Source organism: Stegostoma tigrinum, chromosome 29, assembly GCF_030684315.1.
Source record: "Stegostoma tigrinum isolate sSteTig4 chromosome 29, sSteTig4.hap1, whole genome shotgun sequence".
NCBI classification, from domain to species: domain Eukaryota; kingdom Metazoa; phylum Chordata; class Chondrichthyes; order Orectolobiformes; family Stegostomatidae; genus Stegostoma; species Stegostoma tigrinum.
In genome coordinates, this window is record NC_081382.1 from 6,968,544 (window position 1) to 6,992,328 (window position 23,785).

The 23,785-nt window shown below is 47.4% G+C and overlaps 1 protein-coding gene across 2 annotated transcripts in view; it reads left to right on the plus strand.

Annotated features, from left to right (window-relative positions):
• The window catches only part of pnpla7b (patatin-like phospholipase domain containing 7b), a 322,850-nt gene that overhangs the window by 271,014 nt on the left and 28,051 nt on the right, over window positions 1–23,785 (plus strand). For both annotated transcript variants that reach the window (XM_048558715.2, XM_048558716.2), the window contains 4 exons: window positions 5,081–5,197; window positions 10,657–10,805; window positions 12,912–13,064; window positions 17,099–17,215. In XM_048558715.2, coding sequence (XP_048414672.1) covers window positions 5,081–5,197; window positions 10,657–10,805; window positions 12,912–13,064; window positions 17,099–17,215 — 536 coding nt within the window. The remainder of the gene's footprint in view (window positions 1–5,080; window positions 5,198–10,656; window positions 10,806–12,911; window positions 13,065–17,098; window positions 17,216–23,785) is intronic.

The window sequence follows — 23,785 nt, forward strand, 5'->3', positions numbered from 1 at the left end:
TGCAGGGTTCCCAGGCGGAATATGAGTTGCTGTTCCTGCAACCTTCGGGTGGCATCATTGTGGCAGTGCAGGAGGCCCATGATGGACATGTCATCTAGAGAATGGGAGGGGGAGTGGAAATGGTTTGCAACTGGGAGGTGCAGTTGTTTGTTGCGAACTGAGCGGAGGTGTTCTGCAAAGCGGTCCCCAAGCCTCCGCTTGGTTTCCCTAATGTAGAGGAAGCCGCACCGGGTACAGTGGATGCAGTATACCACATTGGCAGATGTGCAGGTGAACCTCTGCTTAATGTGGAATGTCATCTTGGGGCCTGGGATAGGGGTGAGGGAGGAGGTGTGGGGACAAGTGTAGCATTTCCTGCGGTTGCAGGGGAAGGTGCCGGGTGTGGTGGGTTTGGAGGGCAGTGTGGAGCGAACAAGGGAGTCACGGAGAGAGTGGTCTCTCCGGAAAGCAGACAGGGGAGGGGATGGAAAAATGTCTTTGGTGGTGGGGTCGGATTGTAAATGGCGGAAGTGTCGGAGGATGATGCGTTGTATCCGGAGGTTGGTAGGGTGGTGTGAGAGAACGAGGGGAATCCTCTTAGGGCGGTTGTGGCGGGGGCGGGGTGTGAGTGATGTGTTGCAGGAAATATGGGAGACGCGGTCAAGGGCGTTCTCGATCACTGTGGGGGGAAAGTTGTGGTCCTTAAAGAACTTGGACATCTGGGATGTGCGGGAGTGGAATGTCTTATCGTGGGAGCAGATGCGGCGGAGGCGGAGGAATTGGGAATAGGGGATGGAATTTTTGCAGGAGGGTGGGTGGGAGGAGGTGTATTCTAGGTAGCTGTGGGAGTCGGTGGGCTTGAAATGGACATCAGTTACAAGCTGGTTGCCTGAGATGGAGACTGAGAGGTCCAGGAAGGTGAGGGATGTGCTGGAGATGGCCCAGATGAACTGAAGGTTGGGGTGGAAGGTGTTGGTGAAGTGGATGAACTGTTCGAGCTCCTCTGGGGAGCAAGAGGCGGCGCCGATACAGTCATCAATGTACCGGAGGAAGAGGTGGGGCATCCTCCGACACTTCCGCCATTTACAATCCGACCCCACCACCCAAGACATTTTTCCATCCCCTCCCCTGTCTGCTTTCCGGAGAGACCACTCTCTCCGTGACTCCCTTGTTCGCTCCACACTGCCCTCCAACCCCACCACACCCGGCACCTTCCCCTGCAACCGCAGGAAATGCTACACTTGTCCCCACACCTCCTCCCTCACCCCTATCCCAGGCCCCAAGATGACATTCCACATTAAGCAGAGGTTCACCTGCACATCTGCCAATGTGGTATACTGCATCCACTGTACCCGGTGCGGCTCCCTCTACATTAGGGAAACCAAGCGGAGGCTTGGGGACCGCTTTGCAGAACACCTCCGCTCAGTTCGCAACAAACAACTGCACCTCCCAGTTGCAAACCATTTCCACTCCCCCTCCCATTCTCTAGATGACATGTCCATCATGGGCCTCCTGCACTGCCACAATGATGCCACCCGAAGGTTGCAGGAACAGCAACTCATATTCCGCCTGGGAACCCTGCAGCCATATGGTATCAATGTGGACTTCACCAGTTTCAAAATCTCCCCTTCCCCTACTGCATCCCTAAACCAGCCCAGTTCATCCCCTCCCCCCACTGCACCACACAACCAGCCCAGCTCTTCCTCCCCACCCACTGCATCCCAAAACCAGTCCAACCTGTCTCTGCCTCCCTAACCGGCTCTTCCTCTCACCCATCCCTTCCTCGCACCCCCAGCTACCTACTAACCTCATCCCACCTCCTTGACCTGTCCATCTTCCCTGGACTGACCTATCCCCTCCCTACCTCCCCACCTATACTCTCTCCACCTATCTTCTTTACTCTCCATCTTCGGTCCGCCTCCCCCTCTCACCCTATTTATTCCAGTTCCCTCTCCCCATCCCCCTCTCTGATGAAGGGTCTAGGCCCGAAACGTCAGCTTTTGTGCCCCTGAGATGCTGCTTGGCCTGCTGTGTTCATCCAGCCTCACATTTTATTATCTTGCAAGTCTCTAGGATCCATTTTATGGTGAGGAATTCCATACAGTTGACTTCTTAAGATTATTTCGCTAAGGTATTGCCTCATGAGCACAGATGTGAAACAGCAATTATTGTTGATGTTTAATTTGTGTTGTTTAAAGCACCTTCTATTTACCTTCACTGTTATAATATTAATTTAGAGTAATGAAGGGTCACATTGTAGTGGACATGAAGTCTTGCTAGATGAGGAATCTCCAGTTTAGATCAAGCTTAATTTAGGAATGTGCAACGATTTGAACAGAAACAGCAACAAGTCTATGCTTTCAATCTGGGTTGATGCTTTCAGCTTATGACCTCATCAACTTAGGTTGATGTTTTATGCAGATTCATTGATCTACATTCCCAGGCTTTTTCTTTTGCTGTTTTCATTTATTTTGTTAGCTTCCAAAGAATTGGCGTCCTCCTTATTCCATCAAGCAAAATGAACTATCCTGTACTTTGCTATATTGACGCTCATTAGCCATTTAAACTCATCGGCACGTGTATTTTTATAATGATTCCACAGAATGTTAGAGTAATTTCCAATCACCGTGCACAGTGTAGTTACCTTTCACAAGCAAATCAGACTAATCGAAAACATCCTGCAGGCACACTGCTGTAGGTGGACTCAAGTGGTTGCTCGGAAAGAGATATAGGATCTGAATGAACAGGGCAAAAGCTGAATTTCTGCACCAGTACTTGTTGAAATTTTGGAACCTTTTAATTGTTTCTCTGGGGAAGTGCGTAAACATAGATCGGTTGAGTTGAGAAGCAACATGTCCAGCTTCCTGTGGTGCAGGCAGTTAGTCAGGGAGCTGTATTTCATTCTCGCTTTTAAGCCAAACTAAGATAAATGGTGTTTCTTCTCCCTCCTCACAACCCAGACTGACACCTTGACTTATGAAACTGCAAATGGTTGCTGCAGGGGCTTGTGTTACTCTAATATCGGCTTATTGGAGTCTGCTTTATTTGCAACCTTCTCCATTTTTCATTTCTCTGTAAGTGGTGTTGATTCTTGACTGTGTTGTCATGGTTCTGAGTCCTCTGAGGTTTAACCTGCATCGCTGTCATGTAGACCACGCTGGGAATATGTGTAGGCTGTTCCCATGAGGAGTGCAGTACCAGCTGAGCTTGTCCTGGACTTACCTACCATTTACCTACATGCATGCACCTGCTGAACGAGATCCCGGGGTATAATTTACAATTCTGAATTTGAACTGACTTATTAACTCGTGTTTTTTGATAGTCAGATGAACATTATTCCAGCATAGATGGGATTTGTGCATTGGAATCCTGTGGAATTCCATCAGAGCATAGATGAGCTGTTGGAATGGATGTACGGCTCTTCATTACTGAGAGCCCTGAGGAGATTCTCCTCTCAGAAATGTGGAGCTCCCTCCTTTCATTCTAAAAGAAGAGCTGGTGCAGCAATCTGTGTGGGATCGCCACTCCCCAGAAAACCCAGCCCTTTCGTTAGTACCAACCTACACAGTAAGGTTAAACACCATTTAAATTAATGGGTGGTATAGTATGGTGAGCCATCAGCCAGCTGTTGAGTTGGTGAGAGTCAGTTGTCCTCCTCTGGCAATCCCCATTCTGCATGGATTTATTTGAAAAATTCAGCAGACCAGATTAAACTGTGTGACATAGTCATATAGCACAGAAACAGATCCTTTGGCCCGACCAATCCATGCCGACCATCATTCCAAACTAAACAGTCCCACCGGCCTACTCCTGGCCCATATCCCTCCAGACCCTTCCTATACCTGTTCTTATTTGAGTATCTTTTAAACATTGTAATTGTGCGTACATCCATCATTTCCTCAGGAAGTTCATTCCACACGTGGACCAATACCTGTGTAAAAAAAAATTTTTCCCCTCATGTCTTGTTTAAATCTCGCCCCTTAAAAATATGCTCCCTAGTCTGGAAATTCCCCCGTTCTGGAAAAAGACACCCACCATCAACTTTATTTATATCCCTTGTGATTTTATAAACATTTATAAGATCACCTCTCAACCTACTATGCTCCGGTGAAAAATGGTCCCAGCCTATCCAGCTTTTTTTTTAGTGACTCAAACCTTCCATACCAGCAATATCCTTGTAAATCTCTTCTGAGACCCCTCTCTAGCATAATAATACCCTTTCTATAACTGGGCGACCGGAGCCGGACACAGTATTCCAGAAGAGGCCTCACCATTATAAAAGTGAATTGCTGAAGCTTCAGCTCAGGTGAGACCTGAAAGAGTATGAATGTTTCAGTTCAATACCACAAAAAGATTTGAATTTCTATTATGGCTTTTGTAATCTCAAGATGTGCCAAAATTTTCCATGTTAACTGAAACCGCTTTTGTAGTGAAGTCATTCAAGTAATGGAATTGTGGAAGGCAGTACGTGCACAACATTGACCTGTGAGCATTAGTGAGATGGTGAACAGATATTGAGCTCTTTTATTGTGGTGTCAGTGATGAATAATAGGACATCGATGAGAGTGCACCTTCATGTGGTGCCATGGGATCTTTTATGTAACGTGATGATTTTGGTTTATCACTAGCTCTGAAAGATGGTACTGGCCTAGGTACAGTGTTAGGGCCAGATTTATGCACTGGGATTTGAATCAAGGTTGGTTCTTTAACTGTCTATGTATTTCAAATTTTTCGGTACCCATCTCAGAATTCTAGCTTTACTGTCTGACTGTGAAGCCTTTTTTTTGAAAGTAAGTTGGTACAAAGTGCTGGACAGACTCACGAGGTCTGGCAGCTTCTGCGGAGAGATGAAAACAGAATTAATGTTGTGAGCCCAGTGTCCCCAGCTTCCAAGCGGTTTGCTTCTTTTATTTGCATAAATTAGTGTGTTTTGTACATGGCTCCCCGTATGGTGGATTTATTGCAGTGACTGAATGCAAGTATGCTGGTTCAATCCATAATAGCAGTGTTCCTAAAGTATGTAAAGCCTGCTTAACTAACTTGCCCCTCTTCAAACAAAAGGATGTTAATGATTATTGTAAATGTTTTCTACTCTTCACAGGTTCTCTCTGGCGATACTGTCGAGCCAGTATGTCCTTATCGAGTTATCTGCCTCCTCTTTGTGATCCAAAGGATGGTCACCTGCTCATGGATGGAGGGTATATCAATAACCTGCCAGGTAGGTTTGAGTGAGCTTTGTAAAGAGAAAGACAACATTGTATTTATAACTCATATTTCGTTACTGTTGAACGTTCCAAAAGGTGTTATGGTCAATGGAGGGTATTTTTTCCCAGAGAATAGTCTGGCCCAGAATTTCGAAGTTTGAAGGTTAGGAACCACGCAATGAGTAACTCACCACCTGACTGCCCAAAGCCTGCCCACCATCTACAAGGCACAAGTCAGGAGTGTGATGGAATACTCCTCACTTGCCTGGATGAGTGTGGCTCCAAGACTCGGGAAGCTTGACACCATCCAGAAAAAAGCCGTCTATCTGATTGGCATTGCATCGACAAACATCTGATTCCTCTTCCCCCAACCCTTAGTGGCAGCAGTGTGTGCTATCTACAAAATGCATGCTGTTTACCAAAGATCCTCAGTCAGCACCTTCCAAACCCATGGCCATTTCCATCTAGAAGGGCAAGGGCAGCAGATACATGGGAACGCCAACGCCAGCACGATCCCCTGTAAATTGCCTTTTGTCCTGACTTGGAAATATGTTTTTGTTCCTTCACTGTCACTGGGTCAGTATCATGGAGTTCCCTCCCTCAGGGCATTGTGCGTCAATTTACAGCAGGACGACTGCAGTAGTTCAAGGCAGCTCACCACCACCTTCTCTAGGGCAACCAGGAAACGGTAATAAATGCTGGGCCAGCCAGTAACACCCACATCCCACAAATGAATAATAAAATAAAGCATTTTCAGTAAAGGTTCAGTTTGTCTTTTTACTAATTTATTCTGTGTAAGTTTAGACAGTTATGTGAAAAATAAAATGCTGAATACTGTTCCAAGTTTTTATTGAAGGCACACATTACAAATGTGCACCTTCAAATCCAGCAGCCACAGACTGCTCCAATTTCTGTATTTCAAGTTCAAATATATTTTGCAGGCAGTCATGATTTTTGACCATTCACTTTATGAATGCTTGTACTTAAAAATGCAGTCCCGTACATGATTGGAATTGTAAAGGCCTGACATGATCATTTTCATTCATGACAAATGGCTGCTTTGCATTGTCCTGTATTGTAATCTGGTGAACAAATTGTCTTACAAGTGCACTCCAGAAGGTAAACTGTTCGCAAGTTTGGAGACTGCTTGTGTTATCATGTAAATGTCTACAGTCCTTTACAATCCTTCATAAACAAAAGGCCTTATGATAGTGATGGCATTTTTCATTTTGCTGTCATTTTGTTGGTCATATTCTTGACATACTGTCATCCCCTCTGGGTGTATTTGGTACATTTTTTGTAGATGCAGTAAACAGGAACACGTGGTTATTTGACTTCCTTTATTAGAGTAAAATATTACATTGTAGTCAATCCAACATGGGAACATGTGGTGATTGAGTTCTGAAATTCGTTGCACACTGATGCACAGTAACCCATGGGGTGGTTGGTACCCTGTTCAATATCGCACAACTTTGTTCCCTGTTACCCAAGAAGCCTTGGTCATTTAAGCCTTGTGCCTCCAGTTGTCCCAAACTTTGTCAAGAACCTCATGGCCATCAATATCTTGAGCAATGTTGCAGCATGGGGAATCTTTCACCTGCACGTCCCCAGTTAATATCTGAACACAACTAAATCCTCAATACCTGGATATTTAACACATTCCCACTTCCAATAGTTGCATACTGTCTCTGCATGTTAGAGGTTGCACTTTACTGAGACAGACGTTCTTCACACATGACCTCAGAAATGATCTAACTTGATGCCATGGAATGTGGTGGGGAGCTACCACAAGCCAACTTAATCCAACCTTCACCTTGTGTTCATGCTTTCCAATCACTGAGGAATGATCCAGTGTACAACTGCTTTTTCTTCCATGTGCGCCTTTGTCTCTCTCCCTCCTTCCCTCCCTCCTTCCCTCCTTCCCTCCCGCTCGCCCTCCTTCCCTCCCGCTCGCCCTCCTTCCCTCCCGCTCGCCCTCCTTCCCTCCCGCTCGCCCTCCTTCCCTCCCGCTCGCCCTCCTTCCCTCCCGCTCGCCCTCCTTCCCTCCCGCTCGCCCTCCTTCCCTCCCGCTCGCCCTCCTTCCCTCCCGCGCGCTCTGCCCTCCCGCTCTATCTCCCTCCTTCCTTCCCTCCCGCTCTCCTGCCCTCCCTCCCGCTCTCCTGCCCTCCCTCCCGCTCTCCTGCCCTCCCTCCCGCTCTCCTGCCCTCCCTCCCGCTCTCCTGCCCTCCCTCCCGCTCTCCTGCCCTCCCGCTCGCTCTCCTGCCCTCCCGCTCGCTCTCCTGCCCTCCCGCTCGCTCTCCTGCCCTCCCGCTCGCTCTCCTGCCCTCCCGCTCGCTCTCCTGCCCTCCCGCTCTCTCTCCTGCCCTCCCGCTCTCTCTCCTGCCCTCCCGCTCTCTCTCCTGCCCTCCCGCTCTCTCTCCTGCCCTCCCGCTCTCTCTCCCTCCTTCCCGCCCTCCCTCCCTCCTTCCCTCCCGCTCTCCTTCCCTCCCGCTCTCCTTCCCTCCCGCTCTCCTTCCCTCCCGCTCTCCTTCCCTCCCTCCTTCCCTCCTTCCCTCCCGCTCGCCCTCCTTCCCTCCCGCTCACCCTCCTTCCCTCCCGCTCGCCCTCCTTCCCTCCCGCGCGCGCCCTCCCCTCCCGCGCGCGCCCTCCCCTCCCGCGCGCGCCCTCCCCTCCCGCGCGCGCCCTCCCCTCCCGCGCGCGCCCTCCCCTCCCGCGCGCGCCCTCCCCTCCCGCGCGCGCCCTCCCCTCCCGCGCGCGCCCTCCCCTCCCGCGCGCGCCCTCCCCTCCCGCGCGCGCCCTCCCCTCCCGCGCGCCCTCCCCTCCCGCGCGCCCTCCCCTCCCGATCTCTCTCCCCTCCCGATCTCTCTCCCCTCCCGATCTCTCTCCCCTCCCGATCTCTCTCCCCTCCCTCCTGCCCTCCCTCCTGCCCACCCTCCCGCCCACCCTCCCGCTCTCTCTCCTGCCCTCCCGCTCTCTCTCCTGCCCTCCCGCTCTCTCTCCTGCCCTCCCGCTCTCTCTCCTGCCCTCCCGCTCTCTCTCCCTCCTTCCCGCCCTCCCTCCCTCCTTCCCTCCCGCTCTCCTTCCCTCCCGCTCTCCTTCCCTCCCGCTCTCCTTCCCTCCCGCTCTCCTTCCCTCCCTCCTTCCCTCCTTCCCTCCCGCTCGCCCTCCTTCCCTCCCGCTCACCCTCCTTCCCTCCCGCTCGCCCTCCTTCCCTCCCGCTCGCGCCCTCCCCTCCCGCGCGCGCCCTCCCCTCCCGCGCGCGCCCTCCCCTCCCGCGCGCGCCCTCCCCTCCCGCGCGCGCCCTCCCCTCCCGCGCGCGCCCTCCCCTCCCGCGCGCGCCCTCCCCTCCCGCGCGCGCCCTCCCCTCCCGCGCGCGCCCTCCCCTCCCGCGCGCGCCCTCCCCTCCCGCGCGCGCCCTCCCCTCCCGCGCGCCCTCCCCTCCCGCGCGCCCTCCCCTCCCGATCTCTCTCCCCTCCCGATCTCTCTCCCCTCCCGATCTCTCTCCCCTCCCGATCTCTCTCCCCTCCCTCCTGCCCTCCCTCCTGCCCACCCTCCCGCTCTCTCTCCTGCCCTCCCTCTCTCTCTCCTGCCCTCCCTCTCTCTCTCCTGCCCTCCCGCTCTCTCTCCTGCCCTCCCGCTCTCTCTCCTGCCCTCCCGCTCTCTCTCCTGCCCTCCCGCTCTCTCTCCTGCCCTCCCGCTCTCTCTCCTGCCCTCCCGCTCTCTCTCCTGCCCTCCCGCTCTCTCTCCTGCCCTCCCGCTCTCTCTCCTGCCCTCCCGCTCTCTCTCCTGCCCTCCCGCTCTCTCTCCTGCCCTCCCGCTCTCTCTCCTGCCCTCCCGCTCTCTCTCCTGCCCTCCCGCTCTATCTCCCTCCTTCCCGCCCTCCCGCTCTCCTTCCCTCCCGCTCTCCTTCCCTCCCGCTCTCCTTCCCTCCCGCTCTCCTTCCCTCCCGCTCTCCTTCCCTCCCGCTCTCCTTCCCTCCCGCTCTCCTTCCCTCCCGCTCTCCTTCCCTCCCGCTCTCCTTCCCTCCCGCTCTCCTTCCCTCCCGCTCTCCTTCCCTCCCGCTCTCCTTCCCTCCCGCTCTCCTTCCCTCCCTCCCGCTCTCCCTCCCTCCCGCTCTCTCACCCCTCCCTCCCCGCTCTCCCTCCCCTCCTTCCCGCTCTCCCTCCTTCTTTCCCTCCCTCCTTCCTTCCCTCCTGCTCTCCCTCGTTCCCTCCCTGCTCTCCCTCCCCTCCTTCCCGCTCTCCCTCCTTCTTTCCCTCCCTCCTTCCTTCCCTCCTGCTCTCCCTCGTTCCCTCCCCGCTCTCCCTCCCTCCCTCCCTCCTTCCCTCCACGCTCTCTCTCCCCTCCCTCCCCACTCTCTCTCCCCTCCCTTCCCGCTCTCCCTCCCTCCCTCTTTCCCTCCTTCTTTCCCTCCCTCCTTCCTTCCCTCCTGCTCTCCCTCGTTCCCTCCCTGTTCTCCCTCCCCTCCTTCCCGCTCTCCCTCCTTCTTTCCCTCCCTCCTTCCTTCCCTCCTGCTCTCCCTCGTTCCCTCCCCGCTCTCCCTCCCTCCCTCCCTCCTTCCCTCCACGCTCTCTCTCCCCTCCCTCCCCACTCTCTCTCCCCTCCCTTCCCGCTCTCCCTCCCTCCCTCTTTCCCTCCTTCTTTCCCTCCCTCCTTCCTTCCCTCCTGCTCTCTCTCCTTCCCTCCCGCTCTCTCTGTCCCCTCCCTCCCGCTCTCTCTGTCCCCTCCCTCCCGCTCTCTCTGTCCCCTCCCTCCCGCTCTCTCTGTCCCTTCCCTCCCCCTCCCTCCCTCAAGAACAGAATAGGACCAAAATTTAATCAGTTTGGTTGCTCATGGGGAAAATACAATCAAGTTGCCTGCAGAGAAAATTTAGTTGCTCGGCATGATTAGCCTGTCAAAGCATCAGTAATTTCTAGTATGCGCTCCGGGCTCCATCAGAGTAACTCAGTTTGGAGTATGAAACCTTATGGTCCAGCAAGAGGACCTTCAGGCTTTTAAATTATTCCCTTAATCTTCTATGCTCAAAGGAGAATAGTCCCAGCCCCTGATGAAGGTTCTAGGCCCGAAACATCAGCTTTTGTGCTCCTGAGATGCTGCTTGGCCTGCTGTGTTCATCCAGCTCCACACTTTATTATCTTAGTTCCAGCCTTTCTTGTTTATCCCAGTACCCACCAAGGGGTCCCAACATCAGTGATCGAAGAGAATTATGGCACAACTCTGTCATTGTGGTTTGTGTTGATATGAACATTGGCATTCTTTACAAGTGGAGTGTGGACCACTCTGCATGCTGTCCCTGTCATTGGTTATTCTCTTCAAGCACTATCTGCCCACAAGGGGGTACAGTTGGAGAGGTTGGAAGTGTGGTCACCTTCTACAGAGCTGGATACTGCTCAGTCACTCAGGTGGCTGGTTTCCTGAAGGCCCACGTCCAAGGTTAAGAGGTTTTGCCAACTTCTGTTTCTTTTCTTCTCAGCTGATGTCGCCCGGTCTTTGGGCGCAAAGGTGGTGATAGCAATTGATGTTGGCAGCCAGGATGAAACCGATCTGACAAATTATGGAGACTCCCTTTCTGGCTGGTGGTTACTGTGGAAACGCTTTAATCCTTGGGCAGCAAAAGTGAAGGTAAGGAATAAAATTCCCTGTAGGAGCCTTGACAGCTTCCTGCACAAAGCGGGTGTGGGTAAGGGTGGCTGGTGCCTCGTAATTGCTATGGCAAACAGGATAAAACAATCACTAACACCAGCACAGCAAGCACTGATGTTTGTCGAGCAACTTTAATGGTTTAAAGGGCTTGATGCTCTTCAGCGCAGTCTTATTAAGCAAAATTTCACACCAAACCATAAAAGACACGATTAGGTCAGATGGTAGGATTTAAGGGTCATTTTAGGGACTGGAGGCTTAACCTAAGCTATTGACAGTAGAGCTATTAAAATTGAGGATGCTGAATAGGCCGTGATCAGAAGAGCAGAGATGTGGAATGGAAAGCATTATACAGATAAGGAAGGCCAATGCAACAGAGGAATTTAACAATAATGGTGAGAATTTTACAAACAGGGGTTCGATAACAGGGATCCAAAGTGCTGATGAAGAATGGGGACAAGGTTCATGTAAGGATGCTGGTGTTTTTAGAGTGTAGAATAAGAGAGGCTGCACAGGGGGACACTGAGAAAACCAAGTCTAGAGCTAACAAAAGCTAGGACAAGAGTTTCAGCAGTAAACACAATTCTGTGAGAAATGTGGTCTCCCCGACCTGCAGTGATGTAATCAGTAGCCTTTCATTTTAACTCAATCTTGAAGGCAGCCTTCTTTGCTTTTGAAGAATGAATGATAACGCAGCACAAACTCAGAGTCAGAAGCTTGTCTGAATCAACAGGGAGCAAACGTATCCAATCGAATTTTTGTTTACTCAATCTACTCTTTTAAAATCCAATAAATGGTCTCATCTGAGTCCTAGACTGTAACGTGTTGCAGACTAAAACCTTATCCATGGAGTTATATCACAGGAGCAGAACATTTTGTCCGACCAGTCCAATTTGAATCACCCACCACATGTATCAATCAATCTAATTAGATTTACACACCCTGTTTCCATATCACTTCAAGCCCTTTTCTTCCATCCACCTACCGGGTCAAATTTTGCATGTTGGCAGAGTTTATAGCTCAGGAGATCTGCCCTGGAATGGAGAAGGGCTTGCAGTGGGAGGAGCAGGATCTGGTGGCTGTGACCCACGTTGGTACCAACAATATGACTGGAATTAGGAAAGAGGTTCTGCTGAGGGCTTTATGAGATGCTAGGTACTCAGTAAGGAAAGCAGAACTTCAGAAGTGAAAATCTCTGGTTTATGACTCATTCCACACACAAATCGGCACAGATCAAATAAGACTATAAGTGAATGCATGGCACCTGTGTTGGAAAAGTGTTAGGTGTATCATTGATATGATCTACACTTGTACTGTGCTGAGGCTGGTGTTCCAGTGAGATGGGGAACCAGGATAGGACATCAAGCATGATGAAATAGGTGCTTAGGTTGAGTCAAGGTAACAACAGCAGAATGTCGGATGAGTTCGTGTTTATGTAAAGTGCAAGGCTGAGCAAGCGAGCATTGGAATTCCTGTGTATGAAGGAATCAGAACTTAATGAGGATTTCAGCTGCAGAGTGGCTAAGTAAGGGAGGAAATGGCAGATGTCATAGCGGTATGTGTTACTGGTCTTTGTGATGATGAGAATGAAAAATCTAAGGTTCAGTTTGGGGTCAAATTGGACATAGCAATTGCAACCAGTTTGTGCAGCATGAGGCACTTGTCAATGCAGTGAATCAAATTGGTAGTGAGGGTTTGCTGCTCCCAGTCTTCAGTCAGATGTCAGACAAGCAGTATGGTATATCAATGAAGGGACAAAGTGGTTCTCCATGTGAAGAGGTTTATCCTGCCCTCTATTTTAAATCTCATTTAATCTCGTGTTGATTGTTCATGCCCCCGCCCCTTCGCTGAGTTGGAGGAGACTGCAGTCTGCGTCTGAAGCTAGCAAGTCTGATTGAAAATGTGGGGCCTGGCAGCATGTGTGGAGAGACCAGTTGAGCATTACTAGTGTTTTCTGTTATTGTTACATTCGACATCCTGTCATAAAAATTAGTCATGTGTAACCTCAGTGAGAAGTATCATCTGCTCGAGTTTCACTCAGCTTCTCTCATTCACAGATACTTGTATGTTACTCTGTCATTTTTACAGGTTTTGGGCATGGCAGAGATCCAAACCCGCCTCGCTTACGTTTGCTGTGTGCGGCAGCTGGAGGTGGTGAAGAACAGCGACTATTGCGAGTACATTCGACCTCCGATAGACCGCTATGGAACCCTTGAGTTTGGCAAATTCGATGAAATTGCAGTAAGAGGAGCATTGCTTTGAGCTATTGTTCACATCTTTGTTAAGCTCTGACAGCGCTAACAAGCTTTATCATTCTTTGCAGCTGATCACTAATTAATCCATCAAAAGACCTGCGTCTGATGAGACAACTACCCACCAAAAACTCAAAACCTAATTGGCCTCATCCTCACTATTCTACCTTTTCCGATGCATTTGCTGATGATAGTATTGAGAGGCGTTCCCCACACTGTACTTGTGGAGCTAAAGCCCTCTCTTAACACCAAACCCTCCATGTTGTATTGCACTATTGCCATGCTAAATAAGATAGATTGGCAACATTACTAGCAGCTCAATGAGATGCAGTGGTTAGGGTTAGTATTGCAATCAGTATAATTGTGCTCCACTGAGCATCTTTAACTTTACTCTACCATTACCATCAAGTCAAGTAACCAGCTATAGTTCAATGAGAGCTGTTGAAGAGCATGCTGGGAACATCACTAGGTATACCTGAAAATGAGCTCCTATTGTGGCATAACTACAATACAGTACTAACATGTATGGTAGACAACAGATACAGCGTCTACAGTCTGTGAAGTAACATTTGCAAAGTAGATCATCCTCACCACTGAGCACCTTTGTATGTGTGCATTATTGGCCGCCACAAGGTGGGTTTGTTGCCACCATCCTCTTTTTAGGGTAAAGATCTACAGGGGCTTGCCTTCATAAAGGAAAACCACCAAGTAATTTTTTTTTAAAATTCACCCCAGTACAGTGACAGGTTCCCATCTGACTTGCAGATTTCTTATGCAAACAGAGTTAGTCTCAATGGCTTCCTTCCTCTGTTTGGACTCCACCAGGAAATCTTCTGCCAGTGACTATTTACTAGTTTTTGCATAACTGGCTGTTCCTTGACCTGTTGTCTATGACTGGTTATTGCTGGCTCATTGTTTCTTGGCCTGGACAAGATTGAGCCTTGAGCTGATAATTGTACTAAGTAACATTTGGAACATATGTTTCAGTAGAGTCTAACCATCACCCTTTGACATTCAGTGGCATTACAATTGTTAAAGGCTACATCTTTGAATCTTCTGGAAATCGTAATTGGCCAGAAATTTGACATATACATTGCAAAAGCAGGTTAAAGACTGGGAATTCTATGACTCGTAAGTCACGTCTTGAGTTCCCAGGATGAAGCTACCATCTGCAAGCCTCCGGTCAGGATAGTTATGGAATATGCTCCATTTGACTAGAGTGTAGGAGTTGGGAGGTCGTGCTGTAACTGTACAGGACATCGGTTAGGCCACTTTGAGAATACTGCGTGTCTCTCTGCTGTAGGAAAGAGGTTATGAAACTTGAAAGAGTGCAGAAAACATTTACAAAGATGTTGCCAGGATTGGAAGGTTTAACTTTCAGGGGAGGCTGAATAGGCTGGAGCTATTCCCTGGAGTGTCAGACACTGGCGAGTGACCTTTAGAGGGTTATAAAATCCTGAGCGGCATGGATAAGGATATTCTGCCACATGGGGTGGTGGAATCTAGAACTAGACGGCATAGGTTTAAGCAAGGTCGAGGAGGCGGCGAAGATATAAAAGGAACCTAAGAGGCAACTTTTTTTATGCAGAGGGTGGTGCATGTATGGATTGAGCTGCCAGAGGAAGTGTTGGTGGCTGGTATAATAACAGCATTTAAAAGGCATCTGGATGAGTACATGAATAGGAATGGTTTAGAGGGATAGGGGCACGTGCTGGCAAATGGGACTGGGTTAATTTTGGATATCTGGTTGGCATGGACGAGCTGGACTGAAAGTCTGTTTCCATGCTGTGTGACTATAAATTCAGCTCCAACAATTCTCAAGACTCAACATTATTGAAGGCAAAGCAGATTGCTTGATGGACAGTCCAAGTTTAATGTAAATTCTCTGCTATTCAGTCAGTTCTTCTAATACCAGTTGTAACTCTGTGTGAGAAAGCCCTTGCCATTCAGACCACAGAAAAAGGCTGTTTAGTTCACTGAGTCCATGCTGTGCCCCTGGAGCAGAGCAGTGTTTTTTATTCCTTAGCTGTCTTCCTCCCTAGTTGTGCAAGTTTGTGCCAATGCAAGTCCCTGTTGAAAGCTGTTGATGTCCCTGCTTTCATTGTTCATGTGGGCAACGAGCTCCAGTTGATTATCGCACTCTGGGAGCAGAAGAAATTTTCTCTCTCAGTTCAACAATCATTTGAACTTGTGCCTGTAGTTATGGGGAGCAGTATTTATTTTCACTTCTGCATCATCTAAACCACTCATAATTTTACACATTTCTTTCATATCTCTCCAGGACCTCCTTTGTCCCATGGAAAACAATCTGAGCTTCTCCAGTCTAACCTTATAACTAAAATTCCACATCTCTGGAATTGTTTTAGTAAATCATTTCTCCACCATCCTGAGAACCCTCACACCTTTCCTGAAGTGCGGTGATCAGAACTGGATGCAGTGCTCTAATCATGACCTAGGGAGAGCTTTATAAAAGTTCAACATAACTTCCTGCTTTTGTGCTCTTGTGATTTTTAGTTCAAGAATTGGTTCAGTTTTTGGAGCACTGAATTGCTCCACAGGGAGGCAATGGCCCAGTGGTATTATCGCTGGGCAGTTAACCCAGAGACCCAGATAACATTCTGGGGATCTGGGTTCAAATCCCGCTGTGGCAAATGCAGGAATTTGAATTCAGTAAGACATCTGGAATTAAGATTCTAATGATGCCTTTGATTCCATTGTCAATTGTTGGGAAAAACCCATTTGGTTCATTAATATCCTTTAGGGAAGGAAACTGCTGTCCTTACCTGGTCCAGCCCACATGTGACTCTAGACCCACAACAACGTGGTTGACTCTTAACTGCCCTCTGGCCTATCAATGCTACCTTGCCAGTGATGCCCTCATCCTGTGAATGAATGAAAGAAAGCCTAGGCTGACATCTCATTGCTGTATTGAGGGAGTGTTTTATACACTCAAAGTCTTCCATATGAGACATTACCCTGAGGCCCTGTTTTGCCCCTCAGGTGGTCAGAAATGATTCAATTGAAGAATTTTAAATAACTTGACCAGTCTGATCTGCCTGTTACAGGAAGGATATTATTAGGCTCGAGTGTGTTCAGAAAAGGTTTACTAGGATGTCGCCAGGAATGGAGGGTTTGCGTTATATCAGTAGGCTGGAGCATAGGCAGTTGACTGTGACCTTGTAGAAGTTTCTTAAATAATGAACAGCATCAAAAAAATGAATGGCAGGTGTCTTTTCCCTCAGGTGGGGGATTTTAAGACTGGTGAGCGGAGGAAGATTTTACAATAGGACATGAGGGGTAACTTTGTTTACATAGAAAGTGGTTCATGTGTACCATGAACTGCCAGACGAAGTAGTGGAGAGAGAGATAATGGGAATGCTGGAGAATCCAAGAAAACAACGTGTGGAGCTGGGTGAACACAGCAGGCCAAGCAGCATCTCAGGAGCACAAAAGCTGACATTTCGGGCCTAGACCATTCCTCAGAGAGCGTCTGATGAAGGGTCTAGGCCCGAAATGTCAGCTTTTGCGCTCCTGAGATGCTGCTTGGCCTGCTGTGTTCATCCAGCTCCACATTTTGTTATCAGAGGAAATAGTGGATGTGGGTACAGTTACAATGTTTAAAAGACATTTAGATAAGTACATGAATAAGAAATTTTTGGAGGGATATGGGCCAATTGCAGACAGATGGGCCTAGTTTAGTTTGAGAACATGGTTGGCATGGACTTGGACCTAAGGGCCTGTTTCCATGCTCCGTGACTCTATAAAAAAGCCAATATTTATCCCTTAGTCAACAGGCTCATTTTCTAGTCGTTAGCACATTACTGTTTGTGGTATCTTGCTGTGCGCAATTTAGCTGCGAATTCCAATCCTGTTTATGCGGTCACTGCATTTCAATATTACAGCAAGGATTCATAGCCATTTGAGATGTCCTAAGGCTACAAAACACACTAAACAAATGCAGATCTTTCTATAAGTGCTCACCACTGATGTGGAGATGACCTTTTATTTGTGATCCCTACACAGGAGGTGGGCTATCAACATGGGAAGACACTGTTTGAGCTGTGGAGCAGGAGTGGAGTTATTGACAATATCCTGAAAGACCGACCGATAGACAACGTCACCAAGGCACGGCCCTCTGATGTAAGTTTGACGTTCACTAGCACTGGAGACTAGAATGGTATCTGCAACAAAATCTGAACGCCTCTGAGTAACTGTAGCAAGTCAAGGCTTGTCGATGTGACCAACACACAGAATATTATTAATTTGTTTAGAACATTTACTTGACTTTTCAAAGCCATTTTCAGTTTTGGACAGTGTATTCTTTCCAAGAGATTTAAATGACTATATATTCAGGAAACTGGTCATGCCCTGAGTAATGTGTGTGATGTATTCTGCTGCTATTATGCTCTATCATTACCAAGATCACTGAGTACACTGTGTGCTAATCCCTCTCCTTGCTTTAGTTTGTCCAGTCTTATCCACTTCCTGTAATATCCTCAGGAGAATCTCGCCATCCTTTCTCTGGGCCACAGTTATGTTTCTTTGTGCCTTTTCACTTCCATAATTTTTTTTTAGAAGTTATATATATTTTCCAGAAAATTTCAGAATGTACATATTCCAAACATCATGTCACACCGGCCCAGCATTGTTTGGTTTACTTCATCATTGCACATTCTCCTTAAAAGCTTTGTGACCCTGTCTCATTGACTTAGTTTGACATTTTTATGTTGGATGCAGAGAGAGCATCATTCAGGGGTTGTGTTATTGTGGCAAAACTCAGTCGATGCTCAGTATGTGGTGTTGAAGCTTTTTCTGATATTGTTTCTGTGAATGTGGGAAGTTTGAAAATGCACAAGTCACCCACCTATGTCATTTCTTAGTTTCGGGTTTCAGAGAGAGAGAGAGAGAGAGAGAGAATTTAGACAAATAGATTTGTTCAGTTTGCATTTTGATTGGCAAATCCTCTGTTTGAATTTGAGATAGTTCAGGTGATCGTATTTTTCTGGGATTAAACAAAAGTGCTATTCTGTTACAGACAATTTGAAAATCCCTTGAAAAGAAACTGAAATCTCAGAGCAACACATTTTGGTGCAGGAAATGTGTACATCTAGTAATGAGTTGTTTATAGAGTATTAGCAATTGTGATTTGAAAAAAAATCTTGTTCTCTTTATTCCAAGATATAGTTGGGTTTCTTTGTTTCTTCAGTGCTTGTTTAATTTATTGTAAAATACATTTGTTTGAAATTTAAGCTTAAAATTAGATCTTCTAAGTTACTTTGTCATGTTAAAATGCCAGAACAAAACACAATGATAACAGAGGCACATCCAGTAGCTAAATGGTAGCTAACTGCATTTGCACACTCCCTAAAACTTATCAAAGGAAACAGTCATTGGGACAGGGAGGTGGGACTAGTCCCTGAGAATGTTATGTTATAAATGTTGAAAATGATCTGTAATAAAGTATTCAAGAAAATTGCAATATATAAGAAAAAGATTGTGGAATCTTTCTTGATGGATCAACTTAGTTGGGTCAAACAGTACTTAGATCTAATAGTCCCTTAGGTTTAGAAGAATGAGAGATGTTTGGAGGCTAAGAGGTGATCTTGTAGACATTTATGAAACCATGAGGGGCATGGATAGCATGAATAGAGGAGGTGATTTTCCCAAGGGTCGAGGGGCGTGCGGGGTGAAGCCTACAACTAAAGGGCATAGGTTTAAGGTGAGAGGGGAAAGATTTAAAAAGAACTTGAGGGGTAACATTTTCACACAGAGGGTGGTGCGTGTATGGAATGAGCTGCCAGAAGAAGTGGTGGAGGCTGGTGCAATTACAACATTTAAAAGGCATCTAGATGGGTACTTGAATAGGAAAGGATTAGAGGGATATGGGCCAAATGCTGGCAAGTGGGACTAAGTCAGATTGGGATATCTGAATATTAAAGCAGTGATGTACTACTGAGGCTTTATAAGGTTCTGGTCAGGCCACATTTGGAGTATTGTGTGCAGTTTTGGTCCCCATATGTCAGGAAAGATGTTCTTGCCCCAGAGTGGGTTCAGAGGAGACTTACGAGAATGGAAAGCCTAACATATGAGGAATGTTTGAGAACTCTGGGATTGCACTCATTGGAGTTAGAAGAATGAGGGGGGAATCTAATTGAAACGTTCAAAATACTGAATGACCTGGACAAAGTGGATGTTGGGAAGATGCTTCCATTGATAGGAGAGTCTAGGACCTGAGGGCATAGCCTTAGAGTAAAGGGAAGACCTTTTAGAACATAGATAAGGAGAAACTTCTTCAGCCAGAGAGTAGTGAATCTATGGAATTCACTGCCACAGAAGGCTATGGAGGCCACGTCATTGAGTACATTTAAGACTGAGATAGATAAGTTCTTGATGATCAAGGGTTACAGGGAGAAAGCAGGAAAATGGAGTTGAGGAACTTATCAGCCGTTGTTGAACAGCGGAGCAGACTCACTGGGCCGAATGGCCTGATTTCTGCTCCCAAGTCTTATTGTCTTATGATTGGCGTGGAAGAGTTGGACCAAAGGGTCTGTTTCCTTGCTGTGTGACTGTATGTCATTTAAAAATATACCATTCTTAAAGAGGCTTGATGTAGCTGATGCTGGAAAAATGTTTCCCTTGTTTGGGGAGTTTAGTGTTGGAAGTCACAGTTCTGGCCTCTTCGGACTAAGGTGAAGAGAAATATCATTCAAATAAATGTGAATCTTTAGTGAATCCCTCGGCTGCGAATGTTCAGTTATTGAACATATTCAAGATAGGTTCAACGATAGAATTGACTGGGGTGGGGCAATATATCAGAAGGTGGTGCAGGTAAAAATGTTCAGCTATGATCTTAATGTGTGACAAAAGTGCCAAATTCCTACACGTGGTCATATTTCTTATGTTCTTAAGTAGGGATGGGGAAGATCATTTATCTTCTAATATTGATTAGCATCAATAGCAACAGAACTGGCCCACAGTTACTTGGTTTGTCACTTTCCTAGTTTTTGAACGGGGCTATTCCATTTAGCTTCCTGGAGTCAGTTGGTACAATTCCAATTTTGGAAAACTGAGTGTGTACATAGTTTCATTCCTGACCCCTTTCACTGGAGAGTATTATAGTTCGGTGTTTCTAAGGTTTTGGTGTAGATTTGTAGCTCGGGCTGTGGGTGTTGAGGTTGATTGGCTCGCCGAGCTGATTTGTTGTTCCGGGGACATTTCATTACCGTGCTCGGTAACATCCTGAGTGCAGCCTCTGAGGAATCACCGGTGTGTTTTCCCGTCTGGCTTTTTAAACTCTGGGGTCCGTTGCAATGGATTGCCTCACTTCCGGGTTTCCTCCATAGTGGAATGTATATGGGGTCAAGTTCAATGTATTTATTAATAGCATGATTCGTGCAGTATCAGGCTTCCAGGAATTCTTGTGCCTGTCTCTGCCTAGCCTGTCCCAGGATCTTGGTGTTGTCCCAGTTGAAGTCGTGGTTCTCCTTGTCTGTGTGGATTGAGATGACTGACTATTGGTCTTATCCTTCTGTAGCGAGTTGGTGTTCATTCCCTCTTGTTGTTAGTTTCCTTCCTGTTTGTCCGATGTAGTGTTTCTCGCAGTCTCTGCAGGGGATCTTGTAGATGACATTGGTCCTATCCATGGCAGGGAATGGTCTTTAGTACTGGTGAGCACTTGTCGTAGGGTTGATGTAGGTTTGTGTGCCACCCTGATGCCCAACAGTCGTAGAAGTCTTGTGGTGAGTTCTGACGTGTTCCTGATGTAGGGTAGTGTGATGAGTGTGTCGGGGCATGTAGAATATTTCTGATGCTGTGCCTGTAGGCATCTCCTGACCCAGTTCTTTGGATACCCATTATCCTTGAACACTTGGAAGAGGTATTCCTCCTCCTCTTGGCGTAGTTCCATGTTGCTGCAGTGTGTTGTTGCCTTTTATTTAGTGTTTGCACGCAGCTTAGTTTGTGTGTGCTGGGATGGTTACGACTGAAGTTCAATACCTGGTCTGTGTGTGTGGCTTTTCTGTGTACTTTTGTTTGCTGTTCCCCATTTGTCTTGCACTCTACCATGACGTTCAGGAATGGGAGCTGTTTGTTCCTTTCCTCCTCTCGGGTGAATTTTATCCTCGTGAGGGTGTTGTTTATAAGTTTGTATGTCTTTTCTAATTTGGTCCGTTTAATGATGACATAGTGTCATCTACGTAGCGTATCCATAGTTTAGGTTGGATTTGCGGAAGGGCAGTCCTTTCCAATCTTTGCATCACTGCTTCTGCTATGAGTCTGGAGATAGGCGATTCCACAGGTGTCCCGTTGATTTGCTCATATGTTTGGCTGTTGGAAGTGAAGTGGGTGTCAGGCATAGGTCCAGTAGTTTAATCATGTTGTCCTTGGAGATTGTTTCACTGGGGTTGTGTTCTTGTTCAAGTAGTGTTGCCATTGTTTCCCTTGCTAGTGGTATGTCCGTTGATGTGAATAGGGCGGTGACATCAAACGATATCATGGTCTCTTCCTCTATCTTTGTGTCTTTGATGGAGTTGAGGAGTTCTTGGGCTGAATGGATGGAGTGGGGTGATTTGTTGACTAGGGGCTTGAGCCTTCTTTGTAGTTCTCTGGCTAATCTGTGTGATGGAGTGCCTGGTAGGGAGACTACGGGTCTGAGGGGGACTTTCAGTTTGTGAACTTTGGGGAGGTCATAGAATCGGGGTGTGTTTGTTCCTATGGGTTTCATTCTTAAGAAGCCTGCTTTGTTGATTTGTCCGGTTTGTTTAAGTCTTTGTAGCGTGTGTAGGATTTTGTTGCTTAGTTGTGGTGTCAGGTCAGTTTGTGCTAGCCGGTATGTGTTCTCATTGGCGAGCAGTGCTTGTGCTTTGGAGATGTAGTCCTTTTTATTCATTATCACTGTCATGTGCCCTTTGTCTGCAGGTAGTATAGTGATGTTCTTGTCATTCTTTAATCTGTCCAGGGCTTGTCTTCCCCGTGTGTTGAGAGTGTTGTGTTCTCTCTTTCTGGTTAGTGTGGGGACTACCGTCTCTCTTATAGTTCGTTGTGTTTCTTCTTTGATATTGTTGGTCTTGAGTGTGACTTCCAGTGTATCTAGCCATTCCGTTTTGTTGGCGTCCCTGTAGTTGTAGTTCAGTCCACGGGTGAGAACGGCTTTTTCCATGTCAGTTTTCTGTCGGAGTGTCTCCTTATCCATGTGTCAGTTCTGTTGTTGTCGCTGTTGTGGGTAAGTGCGGTTAGCTTGTCTTGCAGTGTCAGTCTTTTCTTGGCTCTTGTGGTTTGTCGACTGATGTTAATGGCTTATTCCATATCGGTTGTCCAGTCTTGATTGGTAGCTTCCTGGAATAGTGTTTTTTGGTGTGTAATTTCTCTCTCGTATTTGCGGAGCTGGTTGTGTGCGTCATTTATCATCGCCCTTACCATCATGTGGCTGTTTTGTTCTGTTTTCCAGGCCTGTGGGTTGTTGATGGGTCGCTTGTACTTCACACTGTGTGGTAATACCTGGTTCCTGAGGCATCCATGTAGGAAGTAGAGTTGTTCACGGGTTGCATGCTGTCGTTTGGCATAGTTTTCCCATTTCCTTGCCAGTTTGAGCGTGTTGCGTCTGTAAGTCTCTAAGGTTTTGGAGTAGATTTGTAGCGTGGGTGGTGGGTGTTGAGGTTGATTGGCTCACCGAGCTGGTTTGTTGTTCCGCAGACGTTTCGTTACCGTGCCCGGTAACATCCTCAGCGCAGCCTCTGATGAAGCGTTGGTGTGTTTTCACACCTGGCTTTTAAACTCTGGGGTCCGTTATGATGGATTGCCTTCCTTCCAGTGTTTCATTAAGCCTGTTTGTACTGCTTTCTCCATCAGTATTGATTTGTGGCTTCTTCACATTCCAACTGGTGTTTCTCCCTGTGTGCGTGTGTGTGTGTGTTAAAGACGGTGTCTTGGTATTTTTGAATGCTGAATGAAGTGGGCAAACGACTGTTTCAAAACCAAAGATTTCAGAAGGGACTTTTTTTTTTAAAAGATATGTTACCCGCACTCATACTTATTGTTTCTTTCACTGCTGCTTGTTCCAGCAGTAGGGGAAGGTTACTGCAAGCAGGCTGGAGCCTGTGAGCATATACAGAGGGAGATTTGTCTAGTAACATGTACCTGATTGGTCTGTGAGTGGTGACCATTTGTCAATAGCAGAGGCTTTTGGCCTGCTAAGAGCTATGTGATTGGCTTCTAGGTAGCTGGACGAGGTTGTGGGTATGATCAATAAAATCAGAAATATTTGCAATGGGATGTGGTGTCCCCTACTTTGCAGTGGAAAATACCTAAAGCTTGAAGAAAGCCAGTTTCTTTTCTCTCACCTGTTGCTGTAAACAGTTGCTTGTGAACATTAAGTCAGAAACTTTATAAATTATGAACCAGTCACACACTGCCTCCTGCAAAGAAGTCAAAAGAGGAGAAATTGAGGAGGAGCAGGACCTAGCAAATCTTGTGGTCAGGGACCATTGTGCTGCCTTCCCAGTTTTCCCTTCCACCTGTAACAGCAGTGTTATTTTGTCTGTGTGCAGAGTGTTTTAGAAGGGTGGATTAGAGTTTTAACTGGTAGAATTACATATCAATAGTTCAAAATGTATACCGTGGTTACAATCTTCTTATTTGTAATAAGCGGGAGCGGTGAGGGCTGCCGGGAGGTAAGTTTCCCATTTAAATACTTACCTCGTGGAATCAGCGGCC